This window comes from Lentinus tigrinus (genome assembly GCF_003813185.1).
Source record: "Lentinus tigrinus ALCF2SS1-7 unplaced genomic scaffold L226scaffold_3, whole genome shotgun sequence".
Classification (NCBI taxonomy): domain Eukaryota; kingdom Fungi; phylum Basidiomycota; class Agaricomycetes; order Polyporales; family Polyporaceae; genus Lentinus; species Lentinus tigrinus.
Window position 1 is genome coordinate 196,888 of NW_027137912.1, and position 20,831 is coordinate 217,718.

The following is a 20,831-nucleotide window of genomic DNA, read 5'->3' on the forward strand; positions in this document are numbered from 1 at the left end:
AGCTGTCGTCCACACCGTCCACGTCGTCTATGAAGGATGCTGCAAAGTCGCCCGTCACCAGCCCACGCGCCATGTCATTTGGCCAGCAGATCCGGAAGTCCATGTCAAAGGAGAAACCGCTTTCGCCGGCGTCGACGTCAAAGGCCTCCGCCGAGGACTGGTCGCCCATCAACTCCGATGCAATGGCCTCGGCCACATCTTTGGCCTCTTTGTCGTCCATTGGCTCTGCTCATGGTGCGCTCTCGCCTGGCGTCGGCCATACCGTCGTCCCCACCAAGACCCCGGATCGGTTCATCTCCAGCCGCACGGAGACAGCGTCCAGCGCCAGCACGAATGTGCCGCCTGTGCCGCCGACTGCGCCTCTCAGCCCATCCTCGTCTGTCCGCCGGAACCCTTCGACCAAGCGCCTCACGCCATCTTCGATACCCTTCTTCAGGCGATCGTCGTCGCAGTCCATGCAGGTACCCCCTCCGGCCGTCCCGCCTACTTCCGTTTCGCCCACTCTGTCCTCTGGCCCGCTCTCTGCCAACCACCTCCGGGCGCCCAGCTCGATGTCGCCCACGAAGGACACAAGTCTGTCGTCGCCGACCGTGCACGGTTCATCGAAGAAGTCGTCAGTGTTGAGCTTGGGTTTGCCGTCATTGCTGAAGGGTTCGAGCTCAAAACGCAGTCTGCACTCTGACAGGGAGAAGAGCGATGCGGCGAAGAGTAGCAGGGAGAGCGCGGCCGCGACATCGTCTGACGAGAAGAAGTCGAAGAAGGACGACAAAGATCGGAGCGAGAGCAGGATCTCGGTGCTCATGGGCCGAAAGCGAGGAAAGGTGCGTTTGTATCCCGCTTCCGCATATTGGCGACCCGCGCGTTTACACATACCCGTGTAGACGTTGTCGTCCGCCCAGCAACCACCGAAGAAGACAGAGCCTGTGGCTATGCCCCCCATGCAGATTTCGGCTTTGCCCCCGTCCACTGCTCAGCGCGTGGCTAACCTGAAGTCTTCTTCGCAGTCTTCATTGACGTCGAACGGTTCAGGGAGGACCGGCTCGTCGCGCGCCACTTCGCAGACGGTCAGCTCAATGCAGAAACACTCTGACTCGTCCCTTCGTCGACACCAGCTGCCCACCATCGCCGGTTCCCCGTCAGTCGGCGGCCTCCAGCCAGCGGTGCGCGACGCAAAGGAGGGTCCGCCGATCTCGTTGCTCAACACGTCCGCTGCGCTGTCCAAGGAAACTCCGACAAAGATTCCGCGGATCTCCAGCCGGTCGTCGGCCGCGAACTCGCCCACGCTGAAGGCGAACGGGGCAAGCCGCAGGGCAAGCATGATCGTAGGATCATCGAGCGGCCTGGCTTCGTCGCGTGGTGCGTCCCCGACGGGCGGTAACGAATCGATGAACGAGTTCGGAGTCTTGGAGAACGGGCAGGTCTCTGCGACCAAGACGGCACGTCATTCCGTCCGTGCTTCGCCTCAGACCACGTCTTCACGTGTGCCTCGGCAGGTGTCTGCCACTAGCTCGACAACGAACGGCACGACGATCCCCCGCAAGAACCGCGAGTCGCTCTCCTTCGGCGGCCTGCGCAAGTCGTCCACCAGCTCGGTCACGTCGATGAACTCGGGCGCCCAGCACGACCAACCGGCGCCGGCGCATTCACATCACCGGTTCTCGGCTCTGTCGCCGTCGAAAGGCCTCAAGCTCCTCAGTCCCAAGGTCTCGCTCCCGACTGCTCGGTCGTCGAACAACTCCTCGTCCACGCCCAGTATCCAGCAGACCATCGGGTCGCCGTCTACAAGCCGGCAGTCATTATCGACACCCTCGCCTGCGCCCAGCTCGGTCGACGAAGAGGAAATTATTGGCGACGAAGAGATGATGCAGTACATCAAGCGGCAACATGCGAAGAAGCTGCAGAGCGGTTCTTCGCAGGAGGACCTCGATGCTATGCTTCGTTTCCCAGAACCGATCCCGCCTGCTCCTGCTATGCCACCGCAATGTAAGCGAAGTCCCTTGAAGGCTGGACGAACTATACACTGACAATCCTCGTTATTTACAGCTGTCCTCAAGAGTGAGCAGGCTCGCTGGCTGTCCCAGTACGAGTGCAAGGAAATCCTGGATTACGAGTCGGTCTACTACATTGGCGCCCGAAGTGAGAAAAAGATGGCGACGCCCGACGTTACGACAAACAACTACGGCTACGACGACGAACGCGGCGACTACCAGGTCATCAACCACGACCACTTGGCGTACCGTTACGAGATCATCGACACTTTGGGTAAGGGCTCCTTCGGGCAGGTGCTTCACTGTCGCGACCACTGCACTGGGGAGTCCGTGGCCATCAAGATCATCCGGAACAAGAAGCGTTTCCACCACCAAGCTCTGGTAGAGATCAAGATTTTAGATAGTCTGAGGAAATGGGTGCGTTGTGTCCTCTAGACATGGATATTTCTGCAATGCTGACACCTTGACAGGATTCGGACGAGAAGCACCACGTTATCAAGATGACTGAACACTTCTACTTCCGTGGCCATCTGTGCATTGCGATGGAGCTGCTGAGTATCAATCTCTACGAACTCATCAAGGCGAACAACTTCCATGGGTTCACGACTGCACTCATCCGGCGGTTCACGAGCCAGATGCTTCAGTCTCTCGCACTGATGCGCCACCATCGCATTGTTCACTGTGATCTCAAGCCTGAGGTATGCCGTGTCATGTCCGTTACTGCGGAAGATGCTTATCATCGACCATAGAACGTTCTCCTCCGTCACCCTGCGAAGAGCGCGATCAAGGTCATCGACTTCGGTAGCAGCTGTTTTGAACACGAGAAAAGTGAGTCTCGTGCCCATGCCGCATTTTGACGATCGTCCTGACATGTGCCCAGTCTACACCTACATCCAGAGTCGTTTCTACCGGTCCCCGGAGGTCATCCTCGGCATGAACTATCATATGGCTATCGACATGTGGAGTCTTGGCTGCATCATGGCGGAGCTCTACACCGGCTTCCCGATCTTCCCTGGTGAGAACGAGCAAGAGCAGCTTGCTTGCATCATGGAGGTGCTCGGCGTCCCGGAAAAGGACTTCGTCAACCGCAGCTCGCGCAAGAGACTGTTCTTCGGTACGTCTTGATTGTTGTCGTCTACCAAGTCCTCATCTGACATTCTCACAGATACTTCTGGTAATCCTCGACCTGTGGTGAACTCGAAGGGCAAGAGGCGACGACCTGGTACCAAAACACTGGCGCAGGCGCTGAAGAACCCCTCGGATGACCTCTTTGTCGACTTCATTTCGAAATGTCTGGTCTGGGATCCTGAGCGGCGCATGAAGCCTCAAGCGGCTCTGCGGCATCCATACATCTCTGCGGGGCGTCGGACGAAGGTTCCCAATCCTACTCCTAGCAGCACTGCGAAGGCGCTCCTGCAATCAGCATCGTCGAACCTTGGTAGCCGCAATACGAAGGTGACCGAGACACCGAAGAAGTCGCTCATTAGTGCCCCAACCCCACTCACTGCCCGTACCTCCCGGACGCTCGCTGTGCCGAGCACCCCGGGCAGTACCAGTGGCGTGCATACCCTTGGCTCTGCTTCGAGGTCGTACCGGTCGTCACAAGCACAGTCCATGTCCTCATACCATTCAAGCCGAACTATGGTGAGTCTGCTCACCATTGACGGCATTTGACCACGGCTGACGCATGTACTCAGACCACGAGATGATGCCCATGACCGGGATACCTTTCTATGGACTGCTACCCTAATCGCATCCTTGCAGACTATCCACGATATCTACACTATGCTGACGAATTCTGAGCTGGTCTGTTCTAGTTGGTCCTTGCTATCCAATACCCATTCGGTTCCTTGTACTTTATTCTCTGACGCATATCCATCCACTGCCCATCCGATCTCGCACATCGAGCGTTGTTGTTATTGTCTTCTGGCCTGTCCGTAACCTCATTATTTCACGATCGCATCATCTTCACAATATAATCCAGCCGCGCTGCGGGGCTCATTTCTCTCAACGATTCCCACTTGTGAGAAGTCAGCTCGTCTGTGGTAGTTTCCCTCATATGCCTGCCTTCTCAAATTTCCAGTTGCTTTCCTCTTAAGTTCTATAGCTCTCATGACCCAAGGATATGCATGCGATGCCTCGCGGCTATTTCACGCACAAACTATGACTTCCCTTTTCCGTATGTTGTACAATTATCCGGGCCTTAAACTAGACTAAATTTCTACATCTCCGCCGTCGTCGAGACAGCGCAACTTTATGAACACGTCGCTACCTAGAAGGCGGATATGATCAGTAACTAATCTTTAACAATGGTGTGTGCCCGAACAGTTGGGAAACTTACCCCAGCCATCCAGCGACTTGAAGTCAAGCGAGCCACCAAAATACCGCGCATACAGCCTGCTCATGGGCAGACCGTACCCAAGGCCCGCGATGGTGCCCATGCTTGCTTGTACACCGCGCCCGACCATCTCAGAGAACAAACTTTCGCCGGATCCTCCAGAGTCGATGGCCGCACCTCCGCTCATATGCTGCGCGGCGTACGGGCCGCCACCGAGGCCCTCGTCGTCCCACTCCGATCCATTGCCCTCCGCGCCGCGGCCGGCGGTCGTAAACGAATATGAGAAGATGCGGGACATGTTATCGGGCGAGACGCCTCCACCCTGATCTCGCACACGGAGGAAGAGGTAGCGCGGCGTCGCGTTCAGGGCGCGGGCGGCCGACAGATACTCGGGCGAAGATGGCGGAGGCAAGGGCTGAGAGGGGTTCGGCCGGGGCTGCGAGGCGATGGTGATGATGACTGGCGGGATGAGGTCGGTGGAAGAGGCGGAATGGTGCCGCTGATGCCACTCGACCGTCGCGCGGAAGGAGTTCTTCAGGATCTCGGTGAGGATGTATTCGAGATGGACGGGCACATAGCTGTTTGGATGCGTTGGTGAGTAGGCACTGGCACACGGCTGAACGGGTAGGACGACTCACGCAAAGGTCGAGTCTGCATCTCCGTCGATGATGATTTCGGGGCTCGCCCCAAGGGTGGCCTCACACAGGTCACTCACGAACGATCCACATACGCCAATGAGTTCCTTGGGGGAACAAGCGAAATCCACGACGCCAAGATGACGGCCGCCTCCTTCACCGTGAGCAAGGTCGCGTGAGATGGCAATGTGCTGCTCTGCAATAAGGCGAACCGCTATGCGGTTGCGTATCGTACTGTCCAAGAACTCGCTGATCTGCTCAGAGGTCATGTACCGCTGGCACTCTTGAAATCTGCACGTATTGTACACGCCAACGCGGAACGCGGTTAGGTAAGTCTTCATACTCCAATCCAGAGACCGCACTCACCCCTTCGCCATCGCGGGTATGTCGTCTGCGTGACTGTGCACAAGCTCCGACAGTTGTTCGATGAACCTCGCGTTCTGCTCCAAAGTCACGATAGGTGGGTGCCTTATGAGAAACTCGAACGAGTCTTTGTGTGCTTGCAGTGTTCGCGCAATGAACGGGTTCATGCCCACGATGAACGGCAGAGCCTCAAGCGACCGTGCGCGCATAGCGAGCATGCGTGGAATCTCCGTGGTGACATAGCGTACCGATTCCAACACAGATTCCGGTGTAAGGGGACGGGCGAACGAGAGTAGCTTGGAGAGCGTGAGGGGAAGGGGAGGTTGCTTCGCGTGCTCCTCGATGAGTCTTGAAAGCTCCGCGGGTGGTAGTGCATTGTCGTTGGATAGCTGCTGCAAATGGAACGGCGATTGTTGTCGATGAGGGGCGCAAGCATGGTATCCAGCGCTATACCGAATGCAAGTCAAGAGGGTGAGATGTGGACGGCCGTACCGGTGGACCGATATGCGACCTGCGAGTCGCGGAACAGCGACGAATCTTCTCATGCTGGATACTCTGTGGTGCGTAAAGATGGGAATTGGCAGACAAGTAGGACGACACGAGAGCTAGAGGTCATGTCAGATCATAAGGGCGCAGATGGTGGCCGGAACTTGGGTCAGAACAGACGCGACGCGCTATAGCACGCGCACCCACGCGTATCGTCACCGCGCGTGCGCATAATTGACGCTCAGACATACCAGCAACTTCAGGCCAGGATGTAAACACAAAAGAGCCCGTAACGTCCGATAGCATAAGAGAAAACATAAAACATGCAATGCGTATGATACTACTAATCTAATTATACACTTGGTACAACGGTCTGAAAAAAGTCTGTTAGTAGAGCACACCAGAGATACAAGCGGGCCCACGTACGTGCTAGAGAACTTCGTGCCCTGGCGTACGACCTTCTCAACAGCATCCAAGAAGTCGCGTTCGGTTGCAACTTTCCGACGTGCACGGATCGCGAACATGCCTGCTTCTGTCGCCACTGAGCGCAATTCAGCACCCGTTGTGTTGGGACATAGCCGCGCAATGAGGTCAAACCGGATGTTGCGCTCCACGCTCATACTAAGCATATGGTGAGTGCGATCCAAGTGAAAGACTCGAGAGGAATGCTAACCTTCGGGCATGGATGCGGAGAATATGTGCCCGGCCCTCGTTGTCAGGTAGTGAGAACTCAACACGACGATCCAAACGTCCAGGACGTAACAGCGCAGGGTCAAGAGTGTCAGGTCTACAAGTTGGGATGAGTGCAAGCGAACATAGACATGATAAAGTTTGAGCATACCGGTTGGTGGCCATCAGCACCTTGATGTTGCCTCTAGGGTCGAAACCGTCGAGTTGGTTGATGAGTTCCAGCATCGTCCGCTGTACTTCGTTGTCACCACCGGCACCATCGTCGAATCGCGCACCACCGATGGCGTCGACTTCGTCAAAGAAGATGATACACGCCTTCTTGCTGCGCGCCATCTCGAAGAGTTCTCGGACCATCCTCGCACCCTCTCCAACATACTTCTGTACAAGCTCGGAACCGATGACACGGATGAAGGTTGCGTCTGTCCGGTTCGCTACTGCACGCGCACAAAGAGTCTTGCCAGTACCGGGGGGACCAAAGAGGAGCACACCCTTTGGAGGGTCGATACCGAGGTTGACAAAGCGTTCGGGCTGTCACCTATGTCAGCATCTGCGTGCTTCGAAATGTTCTGGCCACGTACTGATAGCAGGGGGGTCTCAACAACCTCACGGAGCTTCTCAATCTGCTCCTTGCAACCACCAACATCAGAGTAGGTCACGTCAGGTTTCTCCTCGACTTGCATCATGGTAACGGAAGCGTCGATCTTCGGTGGCAGAGGTATCTGGATTTGGTACTTGTTCCGGTCCACGCTAACGGTACCGTTCAATACGGGGTGGCGAAACATGAAGAGTTAACGAAACTCACCCAACCCGCATACCCTCCTCAATATCTGTAGGCGCCACACGCTCACCGAGACCAACGACAAACTTTGCAATCTGCTTGATGTTGATGACATACTTGTCCTGCTCGTCCGCACCCTTCTGACCCTGAACAGCACCCTCCGGGTTCACTGCGCGAGCGCGTTCTGCGGCGGCGGGGTCCACGGGGATGATCTTTGTACACCGGGCAACCTGGAGAGGATGCTCCTCGCCCATACGTTGACGGTCCGCAGGAAGGTCCCAGAGGTTGGGTGAGGCAAGGCCGGTATCCGACTCCTTCACGCCTGCAATGGGATTGAGAACGCAAGCAGCACGTACCGCCGCACAGACGTACCCAGCTTCTCATTGATACGTTTTTGTACCTCCTTGATGTCTGACTCGATCTTCTTGAGGCGTCCCGCGTATGGTCCTTGACCCTGGAGAACCAGTAAGTCGGTGTACTCATACAAAACATGTGCAAGACATACATATGTCTTCAGGATTTGAATATCGCTGTCGTCAAGAGCTGCAAGACATGTCAACACATAACGTGCAAGTAGAGACAAGATACGCACGTTTGATCTCCTTCTCCTCCTTGTCATCAACCTTCTTCTCCCCTTCATGCAAGTGAGTACCACTGACACAGGTGCGGGTTGTGAGTACATACACTTCTCCCAGTCGCTGCAAACGCAATTTTAGCACTGGTACACGTATGCAAGGATAAGAATGAGAATACTCACGACTTTGGCGGCATTGTGTATGTAGTAGTGGCGGTAGAGGAGAAAGATGCGTTCAAGAGCACACGCTTGGTCAGAAGCCACCAAAGGACGCGTCAGTCTACGCGTAAGCGCGCGCGGTAACGCCGGAGGGCGTCAGTTGCCATATGCGGTGCAGCCAGACTCTGACGGCAGCTCCCGACTGACTTCCGGACTGGGGAGACTGTCGTCAGTCGGCCCTGCCTCCGCTCGTCTCATTGCCAAGTTCTGTGCGCCCCCGCCCATCTCTCCCTCTCCTCCATCGTCTATAATGGCCGGCGCACTCCAGAACGCGAAGAGAGACCTCCCCAAGGTCAGGGATGAGGACCGCGAGTCCCGCTTCGGCCAGGTCTTTGGTGTATCCGGTCCTGTCGTCATCGCGGAGAACATGACCGGCTCTGCTATGTATGAACTCGTCCGTGTCGGACATGATGAGCTTGTCGGTGGTGCGTAGTGGCGTAAAACACAATGTCCGCGCATGGGATTGATTTGACGCGTCAGAGGTCATTCGTATCGAGGCGGACAAGGCAACGATTCAGGTGTACGAGGAGACCTCCGGAGTAACCGTCGGCGACCCTGTACTGCGGACAGGCAAGCCTCTCAGTGTTGAGCTTGGTCCCGGTACGTAGTGAACAATTGATATGGGGCTATGCGCTGAAAGCATCCTCAGGTCTCATGGGCAACATCGTCGATGGTATCCAACGTCCACTACGAGTACGTTCTCCTGTTGAGATATCTTCGATCATTGTGTGACGTCGCGCCTGCAGTCCATCCAAGAACTTTCGAAATCGATATATATTCCGAGGGGTATCAACACCGATGCGCTGGACCGGTCGTTGAAGTGGGACTTCAACCCCGTTAACTACAAGGTATGTGGCTACCTCTATCTTCTTCGTCGTGTGTACATACCAGTATATTCTAGGTCGGGGACCACATATCTGGAGGTGACATCTTCGGGCGTGTGTACGAAAACTCCCTCGTTGACAACCACAAGATCATGCTTGGACCCCGCGGGCTCGGTACGATCACCTATGTCGCTGAGAAGGGCAGCTACGCTGTAGATGTGAGTGCTCTCGCAGATATCGGACACAATGGTGTTGATTGATCACAATCCATGATTGTAGGATATTGTATTGGAGACGGAATTTGATGGCAAGACCACGAAGCATACCATGATGCAGGTTTGGCCCGTCCGTGCACCTCGTCCAGTATCGGAGAAGCATACTGCGGATTACCCTCTGCTCACCGGCCAGCGTATTCTTGATGCCCTTTTCCCGTGAGTCAATGCTCTGACTATGTCAAAGTGGTTTTCTAATTGGGCCTGCAGTTGCGTGCAAGGAGGGACGACAGCTATCCCCGGCGCTTTCGGCTGTGGCAAGACGGTGATCTCTCAGGCGCTGTCCAAGTACTCGAACAGTGACATCATCATATACGTGGGTTGCGGAGAGCGCGGTAACGAGGTATGTTGTGCAATGTTCTTGAGTCACCGCGATAGCTAATGCTTGCGTGCAGATGGCTGAAGTATTGATGGATGTGAGTACGCATACAAAGGATCTGCGCCGCAGAATCTGACACATCTTCAGTTCCCCGAACTCACGATGGAAGTCGGTGACCGTCAAGAACCCATCATGAAGCGTACTACCCTCGTCGCGAATACATCCAACATGCCTGTCGCAGCGCGTGAAGCATCCATCTACACCGGTATCACCCTTGCAGAGTACTTCCGTGACCAGGGCTCGAACGTCTCCATGATGGCAGACTCGACCTCACGATGGGCAGAGGCACTGCGTGAAATCTCCGGTCGTCTCGCAGAGATGCCCGCTGACTCGGGTTACCCCGCATACCTCGGTACCAAGTTGGCAAGCTTCTATGAGCGTGCTGGTAAGGTTACGTGTATCGGTAACCCGGTTCGCCAGGGCACCGTCTCCATAGTTGGCGCGTAAGTAATATCAACCAGGAGCAACTTTGATCTCTACTCACCCTTCACCGTAGTGTGTCGCCTCCTGGTGGTGACTTCTCAGATCCTGTCACGTCCGCCACTCTCAGTATCGTACAAGTCTTCTGGGGTCTTGACAAGAAGCTCGCGCAGCGGAAGCACTTCCCGTCGGTCAACTGGTCTGTGTCGTACTCCAAATACACGAAGGTCCTCGAACAGCACTACGAGACCACGGAGCCCGGCTTCGTTGAACTGCGGACAAAGACAAAGGAGATCCTGCAGAAGGAGGAGGACCTTGCTGAGATTGTCCAGCTTGTCGGCAAGAGTGCTCTTGGAGAGAACGACAAGATCACGCTCGAGGTTGCACGCATGCTCAAGGACGACTTCCTCCAGCAGAACGGTATGTCCGAGTACGACCGTTTCTGCCCCTTCTACAAGACGAGCGCGATGCTCCGCAATTTTGTCGCATTCCACGACGCTGCGCAGAAGGCCGTTGTGTCCGGCGACGTCACCTTTTCGAAGATTCGCGAATCTGCGTCCGACCTCATGTTCAAGCTATCGCAAATGAAGTTCGAGGTAAGTGGATCGTCATGTCATACTTCCTATCGTGGATCCCGCTGACGTTGGCCGGCTTGGCACACAGTCACCATCGCAAGGAAAGGAGCCCATCAAACAGAAGATGGACGCGTTGTACAACGAGATCCAGGAGAAGTTCCGGCAGCTAGTAGAGTAAACGGACTATATACCCATCCCATTCACGATTTGTATGTCGCCATAGCATGTCTGAATTCCTTCATTTACAGCGGCGGCACCGGAAATACTGACGCTAGTGCCATCTTGCTGAGCTCCAATTGCTCGCACAACTCTTGATTACGAAGGGTGACTGTCGTGCAAACACCTTCAAGTCATTAATGGATTGATACGTGCACCGAGGAGGTGGGTGAGACTGTCCATCAGCCGTTCCGCGCACGAGCGAAGAGCGCACCTGCTGCGGATGAGCACGATCGCACCATGCCGAGCCTCGGGGTGGTCTAGCGCCTTGCCCTTACTGCGGTTCTGCGTAACGGCCCCGGCGCGGATGATGCACATTGGCGTCATAACTGCAACGTCTAGCCCAAGGTACTTATACCCCGTGGTCCGCGCGAGACTGCGCTCTTACGCCACTCCTCCTTCCTCCTCCCCCCCTTCTCTCGATGCTGTTGCTGCACACCGTGCTCGCGGTGGTGTACGGCGGACTCCTCGTCTCTGCTCGGCCCGATCTGGGCCGTGCCAGAGGCGGCGAGGAAGCCGAGCTGACTGACAATCCTTACTCTCACTCTCAGAATGAAGTTGTTGATGACAATGTGCACTACAACTGGGCGCCGGACGCACCCCAACTCGTCATGGATGCTGCCCAGGTGTCGTACTACGCCGAATCCGAGGAAGTAGAACGCCCGGAGTCACATCCCTGGGACGGAGACTTCCCTCGCCCTCCCAAGGTACCCAACCACTTCCCTAAACCGCCGGAGCAGTTCCCTCATCCTCCGGAGCATCCTCCTGAACCTCCTGAATCCCCTCCGCATGAGCCTCCGCACCCTGGTCCTCCTGGTCCTCCTCCCCCTGGACATCCCCCTGGACATCCCCCTCACCATCCTCCGGCAGCACCTCCGAATGTCACAATCTACCAATTCTTGGAGAGCCAACCCAAGTACGCGTTGAGAGTATCCACAATATACTTACCATGTGACTTACCATATTGATATCAGGTTCTCTCGTATCTTCAAGCTTGTCAACTACACCGAAGATGTGACCAAGCTACTCAACGATTCTTCGGTCAAGTAAGTCTCGTCCCAGTCATGGTGCTTCAGTTGACTGATTCAGATGATACCGCAGTGTTACGTTCTTTGCTCTTCCGGACTGGGGCTTCCCTCGTCCTCGTCACCCTCACCCTCCTCCGAAGGTTGGCGAGTTCGACTTTGAAGAAGCCTTCTCCTCTGGCGATGATATCGACGACATGTTGGCGACTGCTGAGAGTCTCCTGAGCTCAAACAACGTGCCCAATAAAGACAAGCTGAAGGCATTCATCAAGTTTGTCTTGCTTTACCAAACGCTGCCTTCCAGGCTGTCCACGTTCGAGCTCGGGAAGAACTTGACATACCCCACCTCATTGACACTCTCTGACGGGTCTCTGGACGGCGAGCCGCTGCGTGTCCGCGTGGGCAAGGCTCTAGCCCCGTTCTCTCTTGCGGTCAACTTATTCTCGCACATCGTGAGGCCGAACATCCCGACTACCAACGGTGAGACTCCAATCTCCTGCGCCGCACGCAGCATCAATCCGCGATTTCATGGTTTGATGCTGACTCGATATGTCGTACTAGGTTTGATCCATGTCGTCAACAAGCCGGTGCTCCCACCCCCCTCTGCCTTCCAAGTCACGTTCCTTGTCCCTGGTGCATTCTCCACTCTGGTGAGATGAGTCCCTATTCTAAACTCGCTGTGTATTGACATGCAGTCGTTAGACCTCGGCCCTCCAACGCGTCGGACTGACGGACGCAGTGGAGTGGCGGAATGTCGAAGGAGGGACAGTCGACGGCTCGCCTGCGGTCTCGTTCTTCGCGCCCACAAACAAGGCGTTCCAGAAGCTCCCACGCGACCTGCGGCTATTCCTGTTCTCGCCCTTCGGCGAGAAAGCTCTCAAGAAACTGCTGCAGTACCACATCGTTCCTGAGTTTGTACTCCATACGAGTAAGTTCCAGTGCAGGAAAGATATTGAACGACTTAGATCTGACGCTTTCTACCAGACTACCTTCACAACGCTTCCGACTCCGACTTCGTTCCTGCGGAGTACGACGCCGAATGCGGGGAGTTTTACGGACAACTCGACTACGGTGAACATGACCTAGCGGAACTGCACGAGACTCCTGAACACGAGGATCGCAAAGGCGCCAGGCCCATCAATGGCGAGTTCAAGACTGGCTGTGGCAAGATATCTGGCTGGATGCCGAGCCATCAATGTGGTAGCTGGCCCGTGCAGTCGTATCCTGAAGACTCGGCTTACTCTCAAGATGGTCCGCAGGAATGGGCTTATGGTAGTCAACGGCCACCATCTCATTTCCCCGGTAATCAATACTCATACCATGGACCTCAATACTCGTCGAACTCGTACGGCAGACCTGACTACTCGTCGTACTACTCCTATGATGGGCCCATGGCTGAGGGTCCTGCTTCGTATGAAGCTTACCAGGACAACTACCATCCGCACTTCCCATCCCCTGGCGAAGGTCCCCACTACCCTCCCCCGGCCCCTCCGTTCGAGCGCCAGTGGCCCCACTATGGCGCTCCGCCGCCACCGCCCTACAACCATCATGGACCTTGGCACCACGGTCCTCCTCTTCCTCCACCATTTGCCCATAATGGGCCGCCGCACTATTGGCCGCCTCCGCCGCCTCCCTGCCATTGGGGGCCGGCTCGCTGGGGACCTCCTCCCCCGTACCACAGTCCTCCCTTCTCCTACCATCATGGTTCCCCGCGCTGCGGTCCTTCCCCTCCGCCGCCCTCTCCCTTTGAGCATCACGAGGGACCGCACGGATGGGGTCCCCACCATCCGCCGCCCTTCCCTCCTTACCACCATGAAGGCCCACACTGCTCGGGTCCTCTCCCTCCTCCGCCGTTTGGTCATGAGATCCCTCATCATGGACCCCACGGACCTCCTCCGCCGCCGCCGTACTGTGGCCCGCACCCACCCTCGTTCCATTGCGAAGGACCGCCTCACCCTCCTCCCCTGCATTTCCCTGGACATGGACCTCTCCCCCATTGCCAGCCTTTCCCGCGTCCCTCACCGGACGAGCATGGTCCTCACCCTCATCCTCCGCATCATTTCCCTCCGCACCACCCTCCTCCTCCTCCCGGTGCTCCTCCCGGTGCTCCTAACAAGAAGCCGCACTTCCCATTCCCCCGTCTACACATCGCGTACTCGCTGAATCTGACCGCGCCCACGCTGCTCACGAATCACTCGCTTGACGTGCACGTGGTCCAGTTTGCGCACAAATTGCCGCTCCCATGGAAGAAACACGCGCACTATGAGACGGTGCTGTTCGTGCATGGGGTGAAGGTCGGGCTTACAGATGTCCCGCTGCGCAACGGTGCCTTGCACGCGATCGATAAGTTGCTGAACCCGCTCAAGAAGCCGAGCGGTCCACACCACCCTCCGCACCACCATCCGCACCACCCGCCTACTGACGAAGAGGCGGAAGCGAAGTCGTTCGTGTTCGAGGAGAAGGCTGAGATGGAGGATGATGATTGGGTTGGATGGCAGGAGTGGCTGCCTCGCTGGGCTGAGGAGTGAATCAGGGTGCATGCACCTTCCAGTTGAACTCTCGTTATAGTTCTATTCCTTTTTTCTCGATAACCCCCGGGCTGCACACGCGCACTCGGGCCATATATACAGGAGCGTCACTGAGTATTGTTCCGAGTTCCAGCTCAGGTACCGTCAACCACGAAGAAACACCGATAGCTAATATCTGTATCTAGAACGAGTCGAGTCTCATCACAAAAATACAAATACGTGGATGTTCCTGCTTGAAGCCCTGCGCATATACAGTGCGCTTTGCACGACTTGCACGTCACAAGGGAAATCTCAGCGACAGCTCGGTCAGCCTTTTGAGCGCCTCTGCGCGGTAGACGTCCGACGTGACTGCCAACGGCAAGTCGCCGTCGAGGAACGTCATTTGGTGACGGCTTTGGACACTGTACTGAGGCCAGCCAAGAAGACGACCATCAGGTGCGTTCGGGTCACCATGGTTGACGAAGTGTACGAGGTAGTCAGTCATGTCTCCCGGCCCATAGACGTTGCTGAGGTCGCTGCCGTGTGCCTGCACCAAAGCATTATCGTCAACGTGACGCTTCGGTGGCCCTGCCAACTTATGGATACTCACCGCGCCGAGAAACCCGACTTTGTACCCGACTAACGAGAGGTTCTTATTCCGCTTGCTGACTGGGAATTGTTTTAATCGGTGGTACAACGCGAAATTCATCTGCGCGAAACATACGGAAAGACCACGTCGGTTGCTTGTCGTATGTCTGCTCCAGGAAGAACCGCCTCGGCGCTTGGAAGACCAGGTCTCCTTGGATTGCCGACAATCGTTCGTACTGTAGGAATGCGTACTGCGAGCCAGTGTCGAAGGGCGAGCCTTGTGCAGGGTCGTCAGGGTATAGCGTCTCGAACAAGTCACCGACGTGACTTTCATTAGCCCCGTTCATGTAGTTGGTCAGCATGTAGTCCCGGAAGTGCGCATCGTCCCTTTGATACGTGTGGGTGAGTCAAGTCGTTATATGCGCGGCTCTGGCTGATCCCGGGCCCCAACGTACCAAACTATGAAAGAGCTGAAGAGGGAGAAGAGGGTCCCTTCATCCTCGCAACTCTACCAGAGGGTAAGTTGACTGCGAGCACACATTGAGACTAGAGGTAGGTTCGTACCCCAGTGACGAACGGGATCTTTGACACACTGACGTTGAGTACGAGCTTTTGAGGAGCATCTACAAGGAATCGTCCATCTACTCGGGGAAGGTATGACAACCGTAGGGACTGAATGACACCAGATAAATATCCTCATTCATAGCAGGCGCAGATAGAAGACGGGAACATACCTGATAGCTGATGACACCCGGAGACTTGTCCACCGCGGCTTTGAGCACTGAATACGGGACAAGCCTCAGGCACTCCAGCTTGTCCGCTGCAAGTTCGCACTCTGTATTGGCCACGAGCGTGTCGAACTCGGCCTGGCCGTATGCAATGTCCCCTACGGGTATTGGTGCTCCCGACTGCATGAAGGCTCGGTGAAAGAGGCCCTCGGTATTTCCGCCGTTAGTGAGCATATGCAGAGAGACGGAAATTGCTCCTGCACTTTCCCCCCAACTGTGAACATAGCATCAGCGTTTTGTAGTATGATACCGGATGGGGGAATTAGGCGTACAGAGTCACCCGTGTGGGATCTCCTCCAAACGCTGTGATGTATCTCTGAATCCACTTCAGGGCAATGCGCTCTATTCATGACTTAGCCAGGTTACTGATACAGTTCTTGAGGGTCAACTTACGGTCTTCCAAACCAATGTTGCCGACACCCGCGTCATTCACCTCCCTGCCTGCAAGGAAGCCAAAGGCTAGAACAGGTCAACACGCCTACACCATTCCCTGTACGTATTCGTCTCACCAGAGACACTATCTCTGCCCGTGAGTGGAAAGACCACCAGGGGCGATGGAGATAGTTACCGGTAGTTCATGCTAACATACACGATCGGCTCACCCAACTGCACTGATCGGCGCACAATGACACTGCCATCATAGCTAGAGAATTGATCGTGACTCATGGTACCGATACCATGAACAATAGACCGACCTCTGTGTGGAGCCAAGCAAGAATGCACCTATTGACAACTGAAATTATAGCGCATACGTAGCAAGTACGCATCCACTAACCGCCGTAAATCCACTGCGTTTCGTAGATGTGAGCACTATACGGACATGAACTGGGCAAGATAAGACATACAACAACAACAGGCAAACGTGACGTCGATCCTGTTCCGGTCGGTACCCATACGTTGAGGTTAAGGCCTGACCGGTCATGGCTTTGTCAACAATCAGATCTCTACTGGCGCCATGTCGTGCATACAGTCTTCAGATGGTCGAGCTCCGGGTTGCCAGGGAGCCTTCATGGGACTCGAAGCGACTGAACGGCCTACTGATGGGTAATTGACTATGGACCGAACCGCCATCGAGTTGTGTTGCGGACAACTCGGCCCAAAATCGCTTGCGTCGTGCGTGGCTCTGGGATACTGACGGACTAGTGTTGGCAAGCGGAAACGTCTGCGCCCGCAATATGCTGGTTAGCCTACCGGTGAATCAGTGCAAACATGACTCACGGTGCTTCCGCAAATTTGATCCCAAGGTAGGCATCAGTCATGTTTCCACGTTTTCCGATGAACATAGCATCATCCAGGCGAACGGTTGGGCGGACAGGAGTGGGCCTCGAACGCGCACATATCGCTGCATGGAACAAGACAGCAGCATAGAGAATCACTGCAATGAGCATGGCGGATGAAAGGCGAGAAGAAGCAGTCTATGCGGATGTACCAGACCGTCATTTATACTCGCTGCATATATTGCTTAGGTTGGACAGGACAGACGTCAGAGGGCTCAACACTATTCGGTTCAAGGGAAGGGCGTCCTCGTCCTTCCGCACAAGGCTCGTAGCCCCGGCCACATGCATAGGCTCGTGGCTGTAGACGAGCAAACCATTGCGAAAAGAACCATTCGCGGTGTGTATCTGAACGTACTTGCTGACAGTAGGGTCGAATTACTGCCATGGGATCTCGATGTCGCTCTGGTCACCGGGGCTCTCGCTACTTGAGCCGTCCTCTACAGACTGCTCTGGAGCTACATGAGGCCCCTTCGTCCGCTTGCTGGTCAACCTTCGATGGCCGCGACTTCGTACATGCATCTCCCACTTCGAGGCATCCACCATGACGGGCTGGACGGGATCAATCGTACAGACGTCGCAAACCGTACGCTGGTGTGCGCTGAGGACTGCGATCGGACTGTTGGAGACGACGCTATGCGTAAGTATGGCTTACATGCGGAAGTGCGAAGTTACTCACTCTGTCGGTCGATCGGGCACAGTCAGCATCTTCGACGCAGTCTTGGAAAGCGCCAGCGGATCTGGAAGAGCCTCTCCTTCCAAGAACGCTGCGGGCAAAGTTTGCGTCAAGGAAGCTACGCAAAACAGGGCACGGACCTTTTGTAATGTCATCTGCCACATCAAGTACGTTTGTCTTCCACGCATCTCCGAGCTCTATACGTCAACATGTGGTCAAACTTTCAATCCACAGATAACTCGCACGGCACACACCTGTGGCATCGAGTAAGTACGTTGGAACTACAGGCGAGTTGTTCTCAGCCCGAGCCGCGGCATTTGCTGCATTCACGGCCGGCAAGAGCTTATTCCGAAGCCAGGAGACCTGCCGCTTCGCATATCTGCGCGTTCCTAGCTTCATCTGCTCCACTGCTTCTCGGAACGCCGTTTCAGAAGGCTCTGCAGCGCTCAAGTAGTCATGGAACTCCTTGTAGCCTGGAGGTCGAAGCTCGGTCAGCGTTTACCGTGCGTATGGATTATTCAAAGGAAACGCACCGATAGCCTGGTAAATACCGAGGGTGTAGTCCATACGCGGTCTCGACTCGGTAGGTGGGGCACCATCGGGGGAAGAGGAGCTTCCTGCCGCGGCGATTGCTTTCAGGGTTAGTATTTCGTTCAGCAGGCCTTGCTACTGCGCGAAGACATCAGCGGGTGATTGGAGGTAATGTGGCTTGCATACCGTAATCATCTGGTCCACCCGGTCATCAAGCCGAGGCTTGAGTGCGTCTGGCTTCGCATACAACCAAAAACACAACGTGCGGTATCTGTCGTTACGAACTTGATGAATGTTCTCTCCTCTCTGCAAACTCGTAACCCTGACCTTGGTTTTGACGCGGTATGCGACTGCTCTCGTATGATCTCGCTCGCAAGCCGCCGGTTTTCTTGGATGATGCGGAGGTTCGTCAGCACCCTCCTAGAGTCTCTCCAGTGCCATCTCTGCGCAACGAGGGGATCGATCATCCCCAACAGTCGATGAAGGTCCATAGCCAACCTCGGGTTCGTGTCTGCGATGGGCGCAATCCCTGGGAGATCATTGAAGAGGGCGAGCAGCTCGGGAGGCAGGGATGCGAGGGCGTTAGTATAAGCCTCCGAAGGCGAGGGAGACACCGGTGTCGAGGATGCCTCTGCACTGGACTTGTCAAGGGAAGCCATGCGTTCGGGGAAAATGAGATGTTGGATCCAGTACGACGTCCCGCCGACCACGATGGGCACCTCGTTCCGTGCATGCGTCTCGTCAATCTTGCGTCCCCGCCGTGACTCCCTCAGCTTAGCATATCATAGAATATACGTAGCGACGCACCACTTGCATAGCATCCCTAATCCACTCCGGCCCCGTCAGCTGCTCCCCCGGCTTCTTGTAGTCCATGAGCAGGTGCTCAACACCGCAGCGCTCCTCCGTGGGGACCTTATTCGTGATGACGTCCATGCCCACATACACCTGCATCGAGTCGGCATTGATGATCCTCGCGCCATGGTAGGGATGGTGGTGACGCGCAGATTTGGACGAGAGGGCGAGGGCAAGCTCGATACCGAGCTTCGACTTTCCAACACCAGTCGTTCCACAGATGACGATGAGTGGCTTGAAGGACATGCTACCCAAGGCTGCAGATGATCGCTGTCACAAAGCTTGAGCATATATGGAATATATGTCCATGTCTGGGCTCAGACTTACGATGACTGCCATTGCGCATGTTAGTACGAGCGTACTTACGGAAGGAATCCAAGTCTCTGATTCCGAGCGCTACTCATCACCCTCGGTCCCCGGGCCGGCTCAAACGTTGGGCGAGCTTACCAGTCAGAGTGCAACAAGGGTCGCACATTGAACACTGGAATAAGCACATGAAGATGCGAGTGCAATTGGGAGCATAACATCACAGAGGTCAAGGACTATAAGACTGGTAAAAGATGTAGCAGATGTGTACACCCACAACTCTCGAATGCATCAACTAGTATCCATGCGATCTGGAGAGATGCTCCGACTTCTCGACCGAAACCTTGCGGGTGAACCAGCAGCTGAGCCATTGACACGATCCGGAGAGATACTCCGGCTCTTTGAGCGATACGGCGAGCGCGATACAGACCGGCTACGCGAGATGTATCGCGAACCAGCAGGAGACGGCGAACGAGGAGACTTGCTTCCCGGGGAGCTGCCCCTACCGGGGCTCTTCGAAGGGGAAAGACTCTTGCCAGTTGCGCTGCGAGGGGTTCTGCTCCTGCTCCTGTCCGAACTGCGACTCCTGCTCCGACTTTTCTCGCTCCCGTGTTCACTCCTGCCCTCCATCGCATCCAGAAGACGGCTCTTCCGGGGACCAATCTCGCCCAGGTCTTCCAGGACGTCGCGTTTTGTCAGGCGAGGAAGTATGAGGTCGCAGACTCGCTCTTCATTCAGCAGCTGGTCCACGAACTCGTCCATGTATGTGAGCGAATATCCGCCTGTTCCAACGTAAACACGCGCCGGGTCCGCACAGACAAGCTTCACGCACCCATGCCCTGATAGCGTAATTTTCGATAATCTTTGAGGAGTGGTTCTAGTATCTCGTATACCTCCACGGGTCGGAAGGTCATACGAATATACATGGTCGCGAGTGCTCGTAGATATCTGACCGGACAGAGAAGGGTATGAGGAAAGAGGGGGGGAGCAAGATTAACAGTGTACGCACTTGAACTCGTCTGCCTGTAGATACTCCAACAAGATCTCCTTCTCTGGCTGAATCTGCAGCAACTTGAGGAGCAAGCACAAGAATTCCGTGGGTTTCTGGTTTCCATACACCCCTCCAATCGCCTTGAGCTCAATCGCCTTGTCAATCAGTGTCTCCGCTAGACATTGACAGGCCATGAGCTCTTTCTTTCACGCTGGAAGGACACAGAACATACCCGTGAGCGCGAAACAGTGCTCTTTCCAGTAACTGGAGTCATAGATACGGTTGCGGATGACGGATTCGACTAGGTACTAAACACTCAGCTATGGAAGTCTTCTGCACATATGCGAGCGATGGTCATACCTGTGGATTCTGGCCGTGGATGGCAGTCGCTCCTCGGACGGTGGTGTTGGCCATGGTGATTCTGAACGAGAACTAGCTACTAATTGGCGCTCGAACTCTCGACGCGGTCGCGGGACGCTGGCGGCCCGGACCCGAAGTTTGCGCGATGAAAACATACGAGGATGGATAATTTTGAA

General features: G+C 55.5%; 7 protein-coding genes across 7 annotated transcripts; 3 read left to right on the plus strand and 4 right to left on the minus strand.

Annotated features, from left to right (window-relative positions):
• Positions 1–687: 687 nt before the first annotated feature.
• On the plus strand, positions 688–3,988 carry L226DRAFT_529962 (kinase-like protein). Its single transcript, XM_067679728.1, has 8 exons — positions 688–821; positions 882–1,983; positions 2,044–2,405; positions 2,459–2,686; positions 2,738–2,816; positions 2,869–3,102; positions 3,154–3,632; positions 3,686–3,988. The coding sequence occupies exons 2-8, from the start codon at positions 930–932 to the stop codon at positions 3,695–3,697; spliced, it is 2,448 nt and encodes an 815-aa protein (XP_067540331.1). The 5' UTR covers positions 688–821; positions 882–929; the 3' UTR covers positions 3,698–3,988.
• Positions 3,989–4,201: 213 nt separating this feature from the next.
• On the minus strand, positions 4,202–8,049 carry L226DRAFT_566334 (26S proteasome subunit P45; the record flags this gene model as incomplete). The annotated part of the gene is made up of 14 exons (XM_067683900.1): positions 4,202–4,260; positions 4,330–4,904; positions 4,965–5,252; positions 5,328–5,771; positions 6,237–6,431; positions 6,484–6,597; positions 6,652–7,028; positions 7,079–7,247; positions 7,303–7,600; positions 7,651–7,732; positions 7,784–7,821; positions 7,871–7,912; positions 7,963–7,976; positions 8,036–8,049. The coding sequence occupies 14 exons, from the start codon at positions 8,047–8,049 to the stop codon at positions 4,202–4,204; spliced, it is 2,709 nt and encodes a 902-aa protein (XP_067540332.1).
• Positions 8,050–8,253: 204 nt separating this feature from the next.
• L226DRAFT_557149 (V-type ATPase) lies at positions 8,254–10,847 on the plus strand. The gene is made up of 11 exons (XM_067683157.1): positions 8,254–8,496; positions 8,552–8,671; positions 8,721–8,764; positions 8,818–8,919; positions 8,973–9,113; positions 9,175–9,326; positions 9,378–9,510; positions 9,563–9,583; positions 9,634–9,989; positions 10,043–10,562; positions 10,630–10,847. Exons 1-11 carry the CDS (start codon positions 8,322–8,324, stop codon positions 10,717–10,719), a joined length of 1,854 nt encoding a protein of 617 aa, XP_067540333.1. The 5' UTR covers positions 8,254–8,321; the 3' UTR covers positions 10,720–10,847.
• A 302-nt stretch (positions 10,848–11,149) lies between these two features.
• On the plus strand, positions 11,150–14,544 carry L226DRAFT_608776 (uncharacterized protein). The gene is made up of 6 exons (XM_067685971.1): positions 11,150–11,673; positions 11,732–11,803; positions 11,859–12,262; positions 12,344–12,432; positions 12,485–12,710; positions 12,767–14,544. Exons 1-6 carry the CDS (start codon positions 11,180–11,182, stop codon positions 14,308–14,310), a joined length of 2,829 nt encoding a protein of 942 aa, XP_067540334.1. The 5' UTR covers positions 11,150–11,179; the 3' UTR covers positions 14,311–14,544.
• Positions 14,545–14,587: 43 nt separating this feature from the next.
• L226DRAFT_550069 (carotenoid ester lipase precursor) lies at positions 14,588–17,053 on the minus strand (the record flags this gene model as incomplete). Its single annotated transcript, XM_067682723.1, has 13 exons — positions 14,588–14,836; positions 14,900–14,958; positions 15,014–15,264; positions 15,333–15,385; positions 15,442–15,549; positions 15,612–15,879; positions 15,938–16,007; positions 16,059–16,124; positions 16,175–16,182; positions 16,234–16,360; positions 16,507–16,575; positions 16,634–16,827; positions 16,884–17,053. The coding sequence occupies 13 exons, from the start codon at positions 17,051–17,053 to the stop codon at positions 14,588–14,590; spliced, it is 1,692 nt and encodes a 563-aa protein (XP_067540335.1).
• A 37-nt stretch (positions 17,054–17,090) lies between these two features.
• L226DRAFT_529966 (tRNA isopentenyltransferase) lies at positions 17,091–19,357 on the minus strand. The gene is made up of 9 exons (XM_067679729.1): positions 19,326–19,357; positions 18,954–19,268; positions 18,474–18,892; positions 18,333–18,417; positions 18,149–18,281; positions 17,870–18,088; positions 17,756–17,812; positions 17,619–17,706; positions 17,091–17,558 (listed from the first exon to the last, which is right to left on the minus strand). The coding sequence occupies exons 1-9, from the start codon at positions 19,335–19,337 to the stop codon at positions 17,318–17,320; spliced, it is 1,569 nt and encodes a 522-aa protein (XP_067540336.1). The 5' UTR covers positions 19,338–19,357; the 3' UTR covers positions 17,091–17,317.
• Positions 19,358–19,489: 132 nt separating this feature from the next.
• L226DRAFT_478249 (PRP38-domain-containing protein) lies at positions 19,490–20,711 on the minus strand (the record flags this gene model as incomplete). The annotated part of the gene is made up of 5 exons (XM_067676783.1): positions 19,490–20,086; positions 20,137–20,252; positions 20,314–20,470; positions 20,528–20,603; positions 20,656–20,711. Coding segments are annotated over 5 exons (896 nt in total), but the record flags the coding sequence as incomplete, so codon positions are not given.
• Between the last annotated feature and the right edge of the window lie 120 nt (positions 20,712–20,831).

What these genes read in the sequence shown, in the direction of transcription:
- L226DRAFT_557149 (XM_067683157.1), top strand. Translation starts at nt 8,322, where the DNA reads ATGGCCGGCGCACTCCAGAACGCGAAGAGAGACCTCCCCAAGGTCAGG. An exon ending in AGGGCAGCTACGCTGTAGAT is followed by an intron (nt 9,114 to 9,174) that starts GTGAGTGCTCTC and finishes CCATGATTGTAG; the next exon opens with GATATTGTATTGGAGACGGA. An exon ending in GCGGAGAGCGCGGTAACGAG is followed by an intron (nt 9,511 to 9,562) that starts GTATGTTGTGCA and finishes GCTTGCGTGCAG; the next exon opens with ATGGCTGAAGTATTGATGGA.
- L226DRAFT_529962 (XM_067679728.1), top strand. Translation starts at nt 930, where the DNA reads ATGCCCCCCATGCAGATTTCGGCTTTGCCCCCGTCCACTGCTCAGCGC. An exon ending in TCCTGCTATGCCACCGCAAT is followed by an intron (nt 1,984 to 2,043) that starts GTAAGCGAAGTC and finishes CGTTATTTACAG; the next exon opens with CTGTCCTCAAGAGTGAGCAG. An exon ending in TAGATAGTCTGAGGAAATGG is followed by an intron (nt 2,406 to 2,458) that starts GTGCGTTGTGTC and finishes ACACCTTGACAG; the next exon opens with GATTCGGACGAGAAGCACCA.
- L226DRAFT_608776 (XM_067685971.1), top strand. Translation starts at nt 11,180, where the DNA reads ATGCTGTTGCTGCACACCGTGCTCGCGGTGGTGTACGGCGGACTCCTC. An exon ending in CTGGTGCATTCTCCACTCTG is followed by an intron (nt 12,433 to 12,484) that starts GTGAGATGAGTC and finishes TGCAGTCGTTAG; the next exon opens with ACCTCGGCCCTCCAACGCGT. An exon ending in TGAGTTTGTACTCCATACGA is followed by an intron (nt 12,711 to 12,766) that starts GTAAGTTCCAGT and finishes GCTTTCTACCAG; the next exon opens with ACTACCTTCACAACGCTTCC.
- L226DRAFT_529966 (XM_067679729.1), bottom strand. An exon ending in TTAGGGATGCTATGCAAGTG is followed by an intron (nt 18,893 to 18,953) that starts GTGCGTCGCTAC and finishes CGGGGACGCAAG; the next exon opens with ATTGACGAGACGCATGCACG. An exon ending in CATACCGCGTCAAAACCAAG is followed by an intron (nt 18,418 to 18,473) that starts GTCAGGGTTACG and finishes TCGTAACGACAG; the next exon opens with ATACCGCACGTTGTGTTTTT.